This window comes from Bubalus kerabau, chromosome 17 (genome assembly GCF_029407905.1).
Source record: "Bubalus kerabau isolate K-KA32 ecotype Philippines breed swamp buffalo chromosome 17, PCC_UOA_SB_1v2, whole genome shotgun sequence".
Lineage (NCBI taxonomy): Eukaryota > Metazoa > Chordata > Mammalia > Artiodactyla > Bovidae > Bubalus > Bubalus kerabau.
The window spans coordinates 16,055,866-16,072,555 of record NC_073640.1 but is presented as its reverse complement, the minus strand read 5'-3'; the positions used below and the strand labels follow the sequence as shown (position 1 = coordinate 16,072,555).

General features: G+C 55.1%; 1 protein-coding gene across 2 annotated transcripts in view; it reads left to right on the top strand.

Annotated features, from left to right (window-relative positions):
- Positions 1-11,745, top strand: part of FBXO31 (F-box protein 31) — a 36,832-nt gene extending 25,087 nt beyond the window's left edge. For both annotated transcript variants that reach the window (XM_055552299.1, XM_055552298.1), the window contains 6 exons: positions 516-683; positions 1,242-1,316; positions 5,691-5,800; positions 6,951-7,104; positions 7,977-8,338; positions 9,604-11,745. In XM_055552299.1, coding sequence (XP_055408274.1) covers positions 516-683; positions 1,242-1,316; positions 5,691-5,800; positions 6,951-7,104; positions 7,977-8,338; positions 9,604-9,826 — 1,092 coding nt within the window. In that variant the 3' untranslated portion in view covers positions 9,827-11,745. The remainder of the gene's footprint in view (positions 1-515; positions 684-1,241; positions 1,317-5,690; positions 5,801-6,950; positions 7,105-7,976; positions 8,339-9,603) is intronic.
- The last annotated feature ends 4,945 nt before the right edge of the window (positions 11,746-16,690 follow it).

The window sequence follows — 16,690 nt, the reverse complement described above, 5'->3', positions numbered from 1 at the left end:
GCCACCTCTTCTTAATATCTTCTGTTTCTATTAGGTGCATACCATTTCTGTCCTTTATCGAGCCCATCTTTGCATGAAATGTCCCCTTGGTATCTCTAATTTTCTTGAAGAGATCTCTAGTCTTTCCCATTCTGTTGTTTTCCTCTATTTCTTTGCATTGATCGCTGAGGAAGGCTTTCTTATCTCTCCTTGCTATTCTTTGGAACTCTGCATTCAGATGCTTATATCTTTCCTTTGCTCCTTTGCTTTTCGCTTCTCTTCTTTTCACAGCTATTTGTAAGGCCTCTCCAGACAGCCATTTTGCTTTTTTGCATTTCTTTTCCATGGGGATGGTCTTGCTCCCTGTCTCCTATACAATGTCACGAACCTCAGTCCATAGTTCATCAGGCACTCTATCAGATCTAGTCCCTTAAATCTATTTCTCACTTCCACTGTATAGTCATAAGGGGGGTTAGGGTGGGGATACTGTGCCTCACCCAACCCCGACCCTCACCCTTGTGTGGACCTGCGTGCAGGTGGATGGCTTGTTCATCATTGGCTGGATGTACCTGCCTCCCCACGACCCTCACGTGGATGACCCCATGCGGTTCAAGCCCCTGTTCCGAATCCACCTGATGGAGAGGAAGTCGGCCACGGTGGAGTGCATGTACGGCCACAGAGGGCCCCACAACGGCCATGTCCAGGTGAGGCCAGGGCTCCTTGCTGCTCCCCGGGGCCCAGTGCCAGCTGCCTGCCAGGGTCTTCCCAGCAGCACCCCCAACCCGCGCTGGTCAGCAGGAGTGGGGATTCAGGCTTGGCCCAGTCCTTCTGGGTGCTGTTGATGCTGCTACCCTGCTTCAGAGATTCACTGGCTGGAGCTGTCCCGGCTTCTGCCTCCACTTAGAACCATGTGTCCTTCTAAGCGAGGTTCTTTTCTCCTCCTTTGGAAGGGTGTCTGCTTGGAATAAGACATTTTACTCTTGGGTGTGGGCCTGGCAGATAGCCACCCGCGAGCGAGTTAGCGAGCGGGCATCCTTGCTGCCTCAGTAGGAGAGTGCGGCTCGAGGACACCCCCTGGGAGCAGCGATGCCGCCTGCGCTCAGGGGGTCCCCAGTGCCCTTCTAGGACCACCCACCATCTGGCGGCCTCTGGGGCCCCTGGATGATGGGGGGCATGGGAGCGGGAGGGCCTGGTGCACCCCTGCTCTGATGGGGCCGCCGGGGCTCACTGGTGACCCTCTCTCCGTCTTATGGACACTCAAGATCGTGAAGAAGGACGAGTTCTCCACCAAGTGCAACCAGACGGACCACCACAGGATGTCTGGCGGGCGGCAGGAGGTGAGGCCGACTCTGCTGTCCCGGGGAGTGACATGAGGGTGGACATGTGAAGGGAGGCCGCCTCCCAGGCTCATCCTCATGGTGTGGATGTGTGTGCCGGGCTGAGGATAAACACGCCGAGTAGAAGTGGTTCTCTGACTGCTTCTCCATCGCCCCTTTGACAAGAGGCCCGAGGGCTGCGGGGTCTCATTGCAGGTGTGAGTTGCAGGGAGACCAGAGGCTTTATCAGGGCGAACCCCTTAGAGCCAGAGGCTGGGCTGCCTGAGGTGCTGGGGGGTCCACCCGAGTCCCGGGGTGGGGAGCTCGCCATCTGGCCCACGGTCACTCTGCCCGCCTCAGCTGCCCGGGGTCTCTCTGCTGGCTCCTTGTGCTCCACCTCTCCACCTCTGTCTCTCCCTCCAAGTAGGGAGTTAGAGGATGGTGTTCTTCTGTGGATTCACATGTCAGCTGAGACATCCCCACTCTTAGCTGAGTCTTGCCGACCTAGAGAGTGGCTTCAGGCTCCAGGGGGAGAGGAATCGTGATGGCTCTGAAGATAAGATGAAAGCCTGAGCCACCCTGTGCTCTGATGGTTGATAATCACGTAAAATTCTGGACCACAGTGGTGCTTCCCAAGGGAATAGAGGACTCCTGGTGGCCTCAGAGGGCAGGAGGGTAAACTTATCACTGTCTCCAGGTGGAGACCTGTCCTTGACTCTGAGCCCCCGGCCCCTGCAGGCCCTGCTGGCTCTCACCCCTCCCTCTGCTCAGGAGGAAGCCCCACCCCAGCCCTTCTCTGCCCTCATCAATGCCCAAAGCCTGCTCTGCATAAACTGCATCCTGAGGCTTGCCAAAACCCCGCCCCCACCTCTACCTCCCCACGTTCTGGGTTACCTACCAGCTTTGTGCCACTTCCAAGGCCACGTCCAGACTGTCTTGGCCCCTCTTGGGACTGGGGTGTTGCGCTTGCTCCTTACCTGTCCCTCCTGAAGCTGCAGCCTCATCTCTGGGGTCCCCAAGGGCAGTGCAGGGCTTTGTCTGCCCAGACCCCAGCTGTGTGCCTGTTGTCTAACTCCCACTGCGGATGGTGCCTGCTTTCTTCCTGGGTGGGATGGCGTGGCTGAGCCACCATACCCATCCCCATCTGTCCAGACCCCGCGGCCTGAGGCTTCTGGAAGTCGGGGGTTGGGGGGAGCTGTGAGGAGGAGCATGGATGGGAAAGGGAGGAGAGGGTGGCGGGTCCCACCCACGGCGTGCAGAAAGCCTGTGGTGCTGGACACTCTGAGTTGCACACAGTTGCTTTTATTTTGCTTTCCTTTGTCTTATATACTTTCTCACCGCCTTCCCAAAATGATGCTTCCTGAACTGTCACCATCAGATGCAGAATGCTCAGAATCCAGAGGGAGAAGAGTGCTGAGACGGCCCCACCAGGGTGGCCTCCGCAAGTCCACTCTCCATCATCCCTTGTTTCCCTTGGCCTTTGTGGTGTCACTGTGGTCTATCTAATTTAGATAGTTTTTCTGTTTTTTTCTTTTTTGTTTTTTAGCTTAACTGGTATTCCAGAAACATTTCCCAGTCTCATTAATATTATATACAAACTTTTCTTTTTTTGGCCGTGCTGCATCAATCGCGGGATCTTCCTTCCTTGACCAGGGATTGAACCCATCCCCCTTGCTTTGGAAGCACAGAGTCTTAACCACCAGATGGCCAGGGATGTCTCTGCAGACTTTAGTTTTTATGCAACATTCCATCCATCATCTTGCTTTGGTGTAACAACCGTAGGCGTGTGACTGTCCTGCAGTTGGACATGGGGTTTGTGCTCAGCTGTTCCCCTGTCATCCTTTGACCACATGCTCGAGTGACCTGCCCTCTGGGAGCCTCAGCCCTTGTCTATAAAACGGGGCCCTGAGATTGCCTGTAGTCGCAGGTGATTTGGAGCATTGAGTGGTCAATGGCTTAGAGGCAGGCCTGATTGGAGCCGCCTAAGAGAGATGCTGGGCATTATTTTTGTGACTGCTGCATGGACTCTGCAAAAGTGGAATTGTATAAAAGGCCCTGAAGGTCCTCCGGATTGTGCTTCAGATTGTGTTCCCACGCTGTCAGTTCGCTGGTTCCTGTTTACAGCCCACCATGGTGCGTGGGGCCCTCTGCCCTGCTGCACTCCTGCCAGCCCTGATTGGCTGTGGCAGAGATGAGACCGGTGAGCATGTGGCCTTGGGTTATTAGCTTTAATTCTGTCACCTGCTAGCTGTGTGGCTCTGGAAAGTTCTGTGGACCAGGGAAGGTGTTAGCACCCAGCTCCTAGGCTGCTGTGCAGAACGAGGCGATGGTGGTGGGGTGTTGGCCATGGTGAACCAGCCCTGGATCTGTAATGGACTTCTTGTCTGGTATGTTTTCTGCCCCTGTGTTTTTCCTTGTGGATACATATCTGATGAGATAATTTCATAGTGAGCGTATCTGTTCTGAGTAATTGGGTCTGGTTGGTATTCCTAATGACTGACCTCATGCGAAGGAAATAAGATTATGACGGTTCACAAGCCAGTTTCTTGGCTCTCAGCTCAAGTCTGATTATGTGCCGTGACAGCACTGAAATCCTGGCTCGCTGCATTCCCTCACCTCCATCTTCATCTGGTATTTCTCTATTTGATTTTTTTTTAAGGGCCTTTCCTCCATGAGTTCAGCCACGTAAGTGGGAGGTTTTGATTTTGATGAAGTCTAACCTGTGAGGTTTTTTCTTTTGTGGTTATTGTTTCACCCCCAGACTGCAAAGACAGTGTGTTTCTCTCTGTGATTGTTTTTAGGAGTTTGGTAGCTTCACGTTACGTTTCGGTCTGTGACCTGTCTTGAATGGTTACTGTATGTGGCGGGGATCGCTTCTTTGTTCCCTGTGGTTGTTGGTTTGTGCCCCATTTGTGGAAAAGAAAGACTTTTTCCCTGTTGGGTGGCTTGGATGCTGTGGTTGAAAGTCCATTAATGAGACACATGTGGGTGTTTCTAGGCTCTGTCTTTTTTTTTTGGCAGTACCACATGTCTTGCAGTGTCTCTGTTCCCTGACCAGAGACTGAACCTGGTCCATGGCAGTGAAAACCCAGAGTCCTAACCATGAGGCCACCAGCGAACTCCCTCCAGGTCTCTCCCTAGCTCTGACCTCACGCTCAGCCGCCGTCTCGGTTACTGTCGCTTTGCAGTGAGTCAGCCACGTTAGCGTGCATCCTCTAGCCTTGTTCTTTTGCAAGGTTGCTCTGGATGTTCCAAAGGGGTTTCAGAATCAGCTCAGCAGTTTCTCCAGAGAATCTGATGGGATTACGGCTGGCCTGGTGTTGAGTCTGTAGGTCAGTGTGAGACAGTTGCTGACCTAATACTGAATCTTTTGGTCCACAGGTGTCTCTGACCTGTGGGCCTCTTCACCCCCTTTCAGCAGCATCTTGGGGTTTTCAGAGTAGAAGTATCACCCATGCTTTGTGTATTTATTCCTAAGTCTGTGTGTTTTTTGAGGCTGTTGTAAATAGGATTTTAAAACTTTCATTTTCCAATTTTGTTCTGTTAGTATATAAAAAATTCAGTTAATTGTTATTTGTTGACCTTGTATGTCTAACAGTTGTTTATTTCAGTCACTAGTAATTTCTATTCTTTGCCAGGGTATGAGCAGTAACATATTAAAGCAGTTGACAGATAGTAGCCTTTTTTTTTTTTTTTTTTTAGTAAATTGTTTTTGCTTGTGTTTGTAGAGCTAATTCTAGATAGTCACTGGAAACACTGTACTGAGTTAGGAACACGTAGCTGTGGATTAGCTATGTTGAATGTACAGAACGAAACAATGAAGTGCTAAATATCCTTCGCATAGCTTGATGCCATAATGAATTATGGGGCTTCGTGGATGCACTGTTTAAAAAGCTTTCTTTTTACAAATATACTTACTGAACATAACTAGGAAGACAGGTTTTAAAAAGGAAAGTCCACCCACACCCTCCACCCTGCCCATCCCTGTCCTGTACTCACTGGGGGCTGCAGAAAGCAGACGTGGCCAGCACAGGGGTCCGATGTGCCTGCTCCCCCAGAGGCCCGACAACCAGGCTCAGTGTACATGCTGCCGTCTGGCGCGGAAGCAAGGCTCATACAGTTGCCTCCCAGGCACTCTTGACAGCGCTGTGGCCCCAGCCTCCACAAAGGACGCCCATGGTCCCTAAGTGTCCTTCCTGTTGAAGTTGGGAAAGTGGGGACCAGAGCCCCAGGCTCCTCAACAGGAAGGGAGGCTGGGAGCTGGGAGAACGAATGCACACAGTCCCGTCCCTCCTGCCCAGCTTGCGTCTTCATGCTGTCCACGCACCATCACAGCAGGCAGCCTCTCCGCACCCTTGTGTCTGGGTGGTTTTGTGACCTGTGTTCTCTTGGAAGGAATTCCGCACGTGGCTAAGGGAGGAGTGGGGCCGGACGCTGGAGGACATTTTCCACGAGCACATGCAGGAGCTCATCCTGATGAAGTTCATCTACACCAGTCAGTACGAGTGAGTGCAGCCCCTGGCTGGGGGCAGGCAGTCTCTCCCTCCCATGTGCTGTGTGCACAGTCCCTCTCTTCTGGGTGCTATGAACACAATCCTTCTGGGTGCTATGAACACAGTGCCTCTCTTCTGGGTGCTGTGAACACAGTCCCTCTGGGTGCTGTGAACACAGTGCCTCTTCTGGGTTCTGTGAACACAGTCTCTCTGGGTGCTGTGAATGCAGTGCCTCTCTTCTGGGTGCTGTGAATGGAGTGCCTCTCTTCTGGGTGCTATGAACACAGTCCCTCTGGGTGCTGTGAATGCAGTGCTTCATCTGGGTGCTGTTAACACAGTCCCTCTGGGTGCTGTGAGTGCAGTGCCTCTCTTCTGGGTGCTGTGAATGGAGTGCCTCTCTTCTGGGTGCTATGAACACAGTCCCTCTGGGTGCTGTGAATGCAGTGCTTCTTCTGGGTGCTGTTAACACAGTCTCTCTGGGTGCTGTGAGTGCAGTGCCTCTCTTCTGGGTGCTGTGAATGGAGTGCCTCTCTTCTGGGTGCTATGAACACAGTCCCTCTGGGTGCTGTGAATGCAGTGCCTCTTCTGGGTGCTGTGAATGCAGTGCCTCTCTTCTGGGTGCTGTGAATGCAGTCCCTCTCTTCTGGGTACTGTGAACATGGTCCCTATGGTACTTTGAGTACAGTCCTGCTCTCTCTGGGTACTATGGCCAGAGGCCCTGTCTCCTGACCTACCTTGGTGTCCGTTTTCTGCCTGTCTGACCCCCATCACCCACCAGCTGTGTTCTCACAGGCCTGGCCTGTGTGTTAGAGCCTCATGTTCCCTTTCCCATGCCCACCTGGGCAGCCTCTTAGCCCCCGTTCGCTGTCATGCTCTCTGCCCTCAGACCCTCTCCTGCTGCCTCTGTTTGGCCCCTTGGCAGCCTCAGGAGTCCCCACCCTGAGTGCTGGAGAAGGTGTGAGGTGTGTGGGCACCCATGCATTGGGGTGAGTGGAGCTCAGGAAGGAGGGGTGCCCCTGCTCCCACTGGCCTTGGGGGGAACCTAACGCGGCCTGCCCTGTGCAGCACAGCGTGAGCCCCGTGTTCTACCCCCGCGCCCGTGGGCTGTGCCAGTCGTGCTCTCACGCTGCCCTTTCCTCCCCCCACACCCCCTGTCCTGCAGCAACTGCCTGACCTACCGCCGCATCTACCTCCCACCCAGCCGCCCGGATGACCTCATCAGGCCGGGCCTCTTCAAGGGCACCTATGGCAGCCACGGCCTGGAGATCGTCATGCTCAGCTTCCACGGGAAACATGCCAGGGGCACGAAGATCACGGTGGGTCCCGGGGGCCACCCTGCCGGGCCCAGCACCACATGTATGCAATCACATAATCCTGGTGTAGGGCGGCTCTGGCTGCGCCCCAGCTACTCAGAGCAGGCCCCAGACTGTGGCAGCACTTCCCCAGGGGGCTTGCCGGGAACTTGACATCTCGGGCCCCACCCCGACCTGCTGATTCAGGGCCCACCTTTCACATGATCCCCTGGGAATTCTGAACATTTCCAAGGCAGCCTTCCCTGCACAGCCCTTGGCTCTGGCCACACCCCAGGATTCCTGGGGAGGCAGAGAAAACCCTGATGCTGGCCCCACCCCAGAGGTTCTGACTTAATGGGGGTAGGCCGGGTGTGGGGCTCCAGGAGCTCCCTGGGTGACCCTCTGCTTTAGCACTTGGGCCCCCACAGCCTGTCTGGGCCTCAGCAGCTCGGGAACATGCCTGGAGGGCTGCTGAGCTGAGTGGGGGCCCTGGCCGAAGGGCCCCTTGTCTCCTGTTCCAGGCACACAGTCTGGGCTGGCATTTCCGGCTGGCCCTGCCTGACCGGGGAGGGTTCACAGACCTCTTGAGGCTCCATTGCTTCAGCTGTCAACATAGGGTGGCTCCCACCCAAGGTCTTTGGTGTAGGGGTGCCTATGGGCCCTCCCAGGGTCACCTGTGGTACTGTCATTCCCTGTCCTCAAAGGCCTTTCACAGGAGGCTGCCTGCTCTGGGCACTGTTTTTCTTTTTAAGGACGTATCAGATATTCCGACTGGTAAGGGGTCACTGCCAAACCAGTGGAAAGGCTCAGCAAGCGCCCTCGGCCGGAGGCAGGACTGGGGCTGGAAGCTCAGCGCGGTCTCTGAGCCTGCTGACGGCTGCACACTGGCTCCACAGGGCGACCCCAACATCCCTGCTGGGCAGCAGACGGTAGAGATTGACCTCAGGCACCGCATCCAGCTGCCTGATGCTGAGAGCCTGCACGACTTCAACGAGCTCTCCCGCGTTGTCCTGGAGGTGCGCGAGCAGGTGCGCAAGGAGCAGGAGCAGGAGCAGGAAGGTGGGCCCGAGGACGCTGAGGGCCTCGGCCAGCAGAGCCCCCAGCCCCGCGAGGAGCCGCCTGCCGAGCCGGCCCAGGCACCTGGGGATGGAGGGGCCGTGGCCGTGGCTGAGCCACCTGCCCAGTCGGGGCAGCCGTTCGTGTTGCCAGTGGGCGTGAGCTCGAGGAATGAGGACTATCCCCGGACCTGCAGGATGTGGTAAGGATCGGGGCGTGGGCTTCCGGGGTCCCTTGCCAGACCAACACAGAGGCAGCCTGGGGTGGGGCCAACTCCACACGGAGTGGGGAGCATTGCACCGTGGGAAGCTCTGCCCAAGTGTTCCAGGTCCTGGGTGGCCAGTGCTACTCCCTGGGCCCCACGCCGAGCTCCCCAAAAGGGATTTAGGCATTGGTGCGGACTTGACAGACAAAATCTATTACATCCTCTTCATGTTAATACTGTTGTGATAAAAGAGGCTGAATATGGGTTTTCCAGAGGGAGGTGTACACAATAGCGTTCCAGTGTAACTTCACCTGCTGTGAATTTTTGAAAGTCATAAAGGAGACAGATGTCTCATCCCTGGGAAACTTGACAACTTGCAGCATCTCAAGGCCAGCTTAGAGCCTTCGGGCAGAGCTGGCCTGGAAGCTCTGGTCCAGCCCCCGCTATGTCACCAGAAGGTCTCCACCCCAAGCTGGATGTTAGGGGCCCGGCTGGGAGGGGTGCGTGCGTTCCCTGGCCCAGCTGCAGAGCCTGTGCAGCACACATTTTTATGTGTCCAAGCTTGGTGCCCAGGAGCCATCCGAGCCGCGGGCCCTCAGGCACAGGGCTGCAGTCCCCTCCCGCCTAGCAAAGCCTCAGTGTGGTAGGCAGAGGTGGGGTCCTAGGCATTATTCCACACACCGGGAGGGTCAGGCCAGTCCCAACTCCTTGTCATCTGTCAGAAACACTGAGTTCTTTGCAAGAAAGACATAAGTGCATTAGAGCCCGAGTCTCCAAACGTGGCTGTAACGGGTATTTGCAAGTTTTGCTTTTACGTGCAGATAAGTCATTGACTACATTTGAGTTGTTCACACGTGCACATGACTATCCTGGGAACTGAGGTTTCTGTTGCCTGGGTCTGTGCCATGAAGATGTGCACTTTGGGGCAGCAATACGAGGGGGAGCTGCCTGAGACCCTCATCCTTTCGTTGGGTGAGTTGGTAGAGAGTCGCGGTTGGCGGGGTGAGCCCAGCCATCTGGGGCGAAGCAGCAGGCCTGCTCACGCCCTGTAAGTGAACGCCAGCCTCCCGGAAGGTGCGGAGCCCACTAGCCGGACCCCGCGTATTGCCCACTGCTGGAGGATGGTGGACGTAGCCCATGTGGGATCTCTGGGGGAGGGGTGTTCCAGAATGTCCCGGACCACAAAGTGATGGGCTGGGGCCACCGCGTGTCTTCAAGGGCCCTGCTCACCCTCTCTCCCCACACTCTTTATTTTTGTTCAGTTTCTACGGCACCGGCCTCATCGCCGGCCACGGCTTCACCAGCCCTGAGCGCACCCCTGGGGTCTTTGTCTTATTTGACGAGGACCGCTTCGGGTTCATCTGGCTGGAGCTGAAGTCCTTCAGCCTGTACAGCAGGGTCCAGGCCGCTTTCCGGAATGCAGACGCCCCGTCCCCACAGGCCTTCGAGGAGATGCTCAAGAACATCCAGTCCCTCACCTCCTGACGGTCCGCCTCCCCACAGAGGGCGGCTCAGGGCTGGGAGGGTAGCAGCATGCGCTCTGGGGGACTCGGCCAACACCTGACACCCCCCTGCTCGCAGGAGCCTCGGCGCGGCCGCCCAGATGCTTTCCACGGAGCGCACCGCACACCTGCATATCTGCCAGTAGCAAAAGGAGGGCTGAGCATGTCTTGAAAAAAACAACAGAACCAGAACAAACGGACCTGGAGGATGGGCCGCGGGGTGTGTAGCGACTGAACTGGAGAGACTGGCCGTTTTCTAGGGAGAACACAGTCCTCCCCCAGGGAGGGTCACTCCGCATGCATGGGGGTCTGCTGCCTCCAGCTCATGGAAGGAGTCCTGGGGGAGGCATGTTGGCTCCACCATCCCCTCTGCGGGGAGCAAGCCGGAGGGCCACGGTGGCTTCCACGCAGCCTGGGCGGGTGGGGGTGCTGTGTGCAGAATAGGAGCTCCGGGGAGACGGGGTGGGGCTCGAGACCCACTTCTCCACCTATCCGCTTGGATTTGGGACAAGTGCACGTCACTCCGATCTCAGTTTCCAAGATCAGTGAATGGGGCCGGTGATACGGGTCATGAGGAGATGCCCACTGCAGGCCGTCCGGCAGCTCGGTGGCCCTGGTCCAGCACCACCCGGCCCTGCTCCCCGCAGCACAAGGTGCCTGCCTGGCCTCTCTCAGGTTTAGAACCGAGACCTGTGCTGTAGCTGTTCCGACAGGCAGTCAGTGAGCGCCCTCCCTGCTCCTCCACCCCACACTCACTGGTGTGAGACCGTGAGTTGCAGCTGCCGGTCTCAGAACCAGGACAGGGCCCCTCGGAGATGACCCACGTCTGCTCCCCTGCGTGGTTTGCGAGATGCCACTCTTGAAAGGGGCGGAACATCGGGAGGGGTCGTGCTGGGTGTTTGACGCCCCTCTGCAGGGGAGAGGGCAGCTTTCTGGAAGTGTCAGGGGACCAGGCCCCTCCAGCGTGGAGAACCCGGGCGCTAACCCTTCTGCTGGCGCTGTCCCCATTGTCTTGTTGACCCCTGCATTTGGGAACCCCCACGAGGCCTGATCTTGCCATCCCCTGAAGAACGGAGCCCTGTGTGCCTGGGCACAGACCTGCCGGAGTTATGTTCAGCCCTCCCTCCAGCCCGCAGAGCATCACCACACCTGCCTGCCAGGGCCGGTGGCTCCCCGGGGTGGATGGACTCTGTTGCAACCCAGCTTCTTGTCCTCATTGGGTGGACTGCGCTGAGCCCTCACTCTGGGCGCCCCAGGGAGGGGGCAGCTCTGTGGTGCCTTCACGTAGAGCCCAACCTGAGGTGCCCCAAGAAACGTGTCCTGTGTTTCCTGGTAGAATTCTTCCTGACTGGCCCTTTTCTCAAATAACTTCAGTCCCCGCTTCAGTCCATTTGGCTACTTGGGCCTTCCTTCCTTTGCTGCCCAGAAGCAACAAGCTCTGGGCATGGCCCTGAAATGCAAACTAACCCTCCCAGGACCAGGACTCTGTGGGGTCCGCCCTGGGCCATCGCCGGGCACTGTCAGCCGAGTCTCATCAGTGACACCACCTCACACCTCCCAGATCCTTCCAGCAGGACCCACAGTCGGGTAGGGACGTGGTTTCAGTTCCTGTATCTCTCGCAGGACTGAGCCTCAAAGCCTGTTGCCCTCCCCCATCTCACAGCGCGGCTGTTCTTCTCTTGTGCCAAGCGTGGCTGTCCCTGATGGTGCAGCCACAAAGCCTTGAGGACAGTGAAAACGGAGGACAGCTGGGCGCTAGGCTGTTCCTCTCTAGGTTTCACCACTGTTTAAATAAAATCAAGAAAATGCGTGTTTTACCCAGAGCTAAGGGACTGTCTCCGTCTGAGGCCCCCAGCATTGTAAAGATGAGCATTTCTGATTAAAAACCAATCCCAAACTAAATGCTATCCTGCCTCTAGTGTCTGGCCTACGCATGGTTGCCACTAACAGTGACTGAAATAACCTTGGGCTGCTGGCCGCATTCACGTTGGCCTCCGTCTCGGGTGTCAGGTGGGGCCTGTGGGTGGCAGCGGCCTGGGTGTCGCTGGGCAGGGCAGTAGGAGTGAAGGGCGTGGGCTTGTCATCTGCCCAGAGGGCTCCTAGTCTCCCAACTGTACTTAGTTTCCAGTTCTGGAAGCCCCAGTTTCCAGTTCTGTAGGTGAGGTGCGCAGACAGTGGCAGTTCTGTGCACAGACGCAGTACCGGCCGCTCCCCCCCATGGTGGATGGTCAACCGGCCCAGGAGGGGAACTTCCAACCAGTTAACTCACTGTAGGCAAGGATTCAAAAAGGCAGAGGGTGTTGTCCGAGGCTTTTGATAAAGCCGGTTCCAATGGGGATCTCTCATGACCCAGGTTAGGGGCTGGCCATGCTCCTGTGGGGCTTGATCTGGGGGTGGCAGGTGGACCTCGGGCGGTCTTTGGATGTTCCCCACGGTGGGCATCACCTTCACTGCCACTTTTGCTGCCGTGAGGTTGGGTATGGGGTGGAGGGATACCTCTCTGCATACCTGGAGGGCTCCACGCTCTGGGAGTTGATTAGAAACGTGATTGGAGATTTCAGACACAGGTCATGGGGATTCTTCATGTTGGGGCTGGAGGTGTTTGGTGTGAGGCTGTGTCAAACGCCCTTATTTTTTTGGCTTCGTGATGTAGGCCTGGCACTATACCCAGATCTGTTCCTCACCCTCCCCCCGTGCCTCCCGGGGCTCAGAGCTCCAGCATCTAATACTGGGTGGGAACGGGTTTAGGGGCATTGTGGTGGGAGGGTTTCAATCTTCTTCCTCTGTCAGTTCAGACTGGAACCTCCCTTCCTAGCCTTGCCCTGGCCCCTCTGGGACAGTCCAGCTCACTGTGGCTGGTGCTCCAGGCCGCCGCTGCCTGGCTCCTCCCCTTGTCCCCTCCGGCCCTGACACCAGGCCTGGTGTCCCCGCTCCGTGCAGGGTACCTGTGTCCCTGGCCGATGAGTAGGGTGGGAAAGCGTACGGTCGTCTAACTAGCTACATTCCCACTGCCTGCAGAACAAGCTCAGGGGTGAAGCTGTCCTGCCTTTCTCACTGACAACTTGGAGTTGTTCCCAGACAGCCAGATCCCTCCCTCAGCCAGCTGCCCTCTTGTCTGACACTTCAGGACTGCCTTCACTTTTCAGGTTGCCTGGGCTTTCTCCCACTGCCACTGAGAGGTCTTTTTAGTGCTTGTGAGCCAAGCCAGAGTGGGTCAGAAACCTGCTCAGCCCGTTGTCATTTGGGGAATTCCCCGAGTTCCTTGCGACTGTGGTATCTCAAGTGTGGACCAGGAGCACCTGTGACTCAGTAGCTGTGTTCTCCTGGATACTTTCATGCTTTAACTTTAAGAATCCTTATGTGAGTGTTCTCAGGTAACCCTCACCTACCTTGAGGGTAAGATGCCTCAATTCACAGAGTCCATCCCAGTGTTAATAGGATAACTTCTCTGTCTTCACTTTGGGGAGAAGATCTGCAGTGTACTTTGTACGTTCTCAGAACTATTTAGACAGAGAAGAAAGCCACATGCCGTCAGTTTGCCTGATACTGTGAATGGGAACCACATGGAGTGCTGTGTCATTTATAGCTCAGCGGCCGGCAGGCCAGCCTTCCGGGGCCCAGGGTCACCAGCAGTGACACCTGAGGGTCCAGCAGCAAAGTAGCTTTCTTCTGGGTCCTTTCTGCGCTTGCAGGGAGACCTGCCGGAACACGCAAAGGGATGAGAACCCTTTGCTTTTTTTTTTTTTTTAACCTAATTCTAATTTTGGTTGTGGTTTGAGATCATGAAGCCCGCTTGGAGAAGAAAAACATTCATCCTGTTTGATCTTGAAACCCCACCTCCCGAGTGATGAAGACAACAGTTGAGATGGACGCTGTGATCACTCTCAGGCATCTGCTCGGGCTTGCTGCGTGGGGCAGGGTCAGGACCCTAGGAAGGTCTGACCTGTGACCTGGACTCGACAACCTTGGGGTGCTGTTTCTCCATAAAGCAGCTTTTGAAATCTTGTGTGCTTTGTAATTTGTTTCTTTCGGGTTATGATTCAGATGGAGCCTGGAGCCCTAAGTGACATGGGCTCTGGATGTGGGCAGGGGCCAATCACAGGAGAGTAGTTGCTGGTCGACAGAGAGGACTGGGTCACCAGTGCGGGGGTGGGGCCTCCCCAGGGGCCTGTGCTTCTCATACCCGGTCTGGATAGTTGTGATTTTCCCAGTTATGGAATAGAGTGGCTGGCGAGTGGCCCTTGGGAACCCAGACAACGGTAGGCCCCTGGATCCCTCTGTTTGGTCTGGGACCTGTACCCTCTCCCCAAGGGTAGGGCTGCAGTGGGTTCTCCTAGTCTGAAGTCTAAGTTGCCATTTTTGAGAACCGAAGGGTGGGATAGATAAGGGCAGGGATGTGCTCAGTGGCTGAATAGACAGCCGAGGAGCTCATTTATGTATGATTTTCACCTGTTTACAAGAGTAATATCCTTGTGAAAAATTCAAATAGTGTACAGAAAGTAAAACTACATCACGTTCCCATCCAGCTGGGCCTGGATTCCTGAGAAGGGTTGAGGCTGAGTTCTGCCCTCCATCTGGGGCGTCGCTTCGTTTCCCATCCCCGAAGGCAGCGTGCTCACCCTTACCCACTGCAGGGGGCTGCTTTGCCAGGCCTGGGGGCTTTTGCTCCCTGTGACCAGGTCCCTTTATAGCCCCCACTCTAGTGGGCCCTTCGGGTCACTGCATGCTGCATGACCGCAGCCAGCAAGGTGAAATCAACGAAGACATGCCTCTAGGGTAAAGCTTTCAGACCTTTCCCGCCACTTTGACTTGAAAATCCCTTTAAGTGATGGAAGGCTGCCTCTCAGGCTCCTTTCTGGGAAAGGAAACTTGGGGGAAGGAGGGCTGGTAGCTTGACACTATTGTGGGAATGGTTGGGCTGTCCTTTTTTATTTCTTGGCTAGGTTCTTTGAGATGTAATTTATGTAAATTTGTAGTGCAAGTACATGTCTTTAAGTTTACCAACACAGAGCTGTGAACAGGCACCACAGTCAGGATATAGAATGTTCCATCCTCCTCAAAATCCCTGGTGCTGCCCCTTCTTAAACCACTCCTCTGTTCTCCATCCCTATTGTTTGGCCTTTCCTAGAATGTCCAATAAATGGAATTACTTAGTATGTAGCTCTTTTAACCTGGCTTCTTTCATTCATTATCATTTCCCTCCAAAGAGCCATTGTACACGTTTTCCCCCTAACACCCCCAATGAAGTTTTAATGCCACAGACATAGTTTATATGTATAACGCATTTGTGCTTTCAAACTTTGGTGCTGGAGAAGACTCTTGCGAATCCCTTGGACAGCAAGAATATCAAACCAGTCAATCCTAAAGGAAATCAACTCTGAATATTCATTGGAAGGACTGAGCTGAAGCTGAAGCTCCAATACTTTGGCCACCTGATGAGAAGAGCCAACTCATTGGAAAAGACCCTGATGTTGGGAAAGATTGAGGGCAGGAGGAGAAATGGGCAGCAGAGGATGAGATGGTTGGATGGCATCACCGACTCAATGGACGTGAGTTTGAGCAAACTCCGGGAGACAGTGAAGGACAGGGAAGCCTGGTGTGCTGCAGTCCATGGGGTCGCAGAGTCGGACACGACAGTGACTGAAAAACAACAACAAAGCATTTGTGTGGGTCTGTGTGGGTATGGGAGCCCAGGTGGATGGCCGCGTCACCATGGAATGTCTCTCCTGTTCACAGAGTTCCACAATTCTATTGGAAGGCAAGCTCCCACGGGCTGCCATGGGTGTGGGGGAAACGGTGCGGAGGCCTCTCCTAGAGGATGCTTCGGTGATCTCAGGGCGAGTGCTAGAATGGGGTCCCTGGCACCTTGGGGGTGGGGGCGAGACAGTGACACAGGCAGTTGGAAATGAGAAGACTCTCCTGGCCTGGCTACCTGGCCTGGCCGTGCCATTTCATAGTGCCCCGATGACAGAGAAGGATGACAGTGGTCCTGTGTCCCCCCAGCAGACTGCAGGAGCTCACAGTGGAGGAGGGAGGAGAGGCCAAGACGCTGCTGTCACAGCCGCCGAAGAGAAGTCTAGGTGTCACAGTTGGTGAGGTGACGATGAAGCCTGTGGGCCCACAGGAAAAGGGTAAGGTTGGGGGCAGCAGAGTTGACGGCATGCCGATCACCAGTGTACACCTGTCACATCATACAGGGCCCTCATCTGGGTAAAAAAGTGAGTCCTGTATTCAGGGCTGTGACGGTGGCGGCGCCTGGTGTAATCTTGACCTGAACCACTGTGCAGCTTGGGTTCAACCTGAGAGAGACCCAAAAGTCATGGGACACGAGAACTTAAAAATTACAGTTCTAGCTTAGACTTTATTTGAAAATCATGATTTCACTTAACCACTAACCATAACAGGATTTACGTTTGTGAAAACTGTTACAGGTCAGTTAGGCAAGATGATCCTGAAATAACAAGTGAAACTCAAAACCAAACCACAACTTTTTTTCTTTACCAGCTACAATACATGCTTTTTTAGGAATGTTCTCAAAGATACAGATGTCTGTTCTCACACAGATACGTGTGAAGGAGTGAGAAGTGGCTGTCCTCCAGCTGCTGGCTGGGCTGGCACTGTGTGTGTTTTTGTTGGTATCTTCTGGTGGACATAAGCTCTATTATCTTGGGTGATTACCTGGGGTGGGGAATTGCTTAGTCACAGGATATTCACATGTTTGAGTGAGTGAAGTCGCTCAGTCGTGTCCGACTCTTTGCGACCCCATGGACTGTAGCCTACCAGGCTCCTCTGTCCATGGGATTTTCCAGGCAATAGTACTGGAGTGGATTGCCATTTCCTTCTGCAG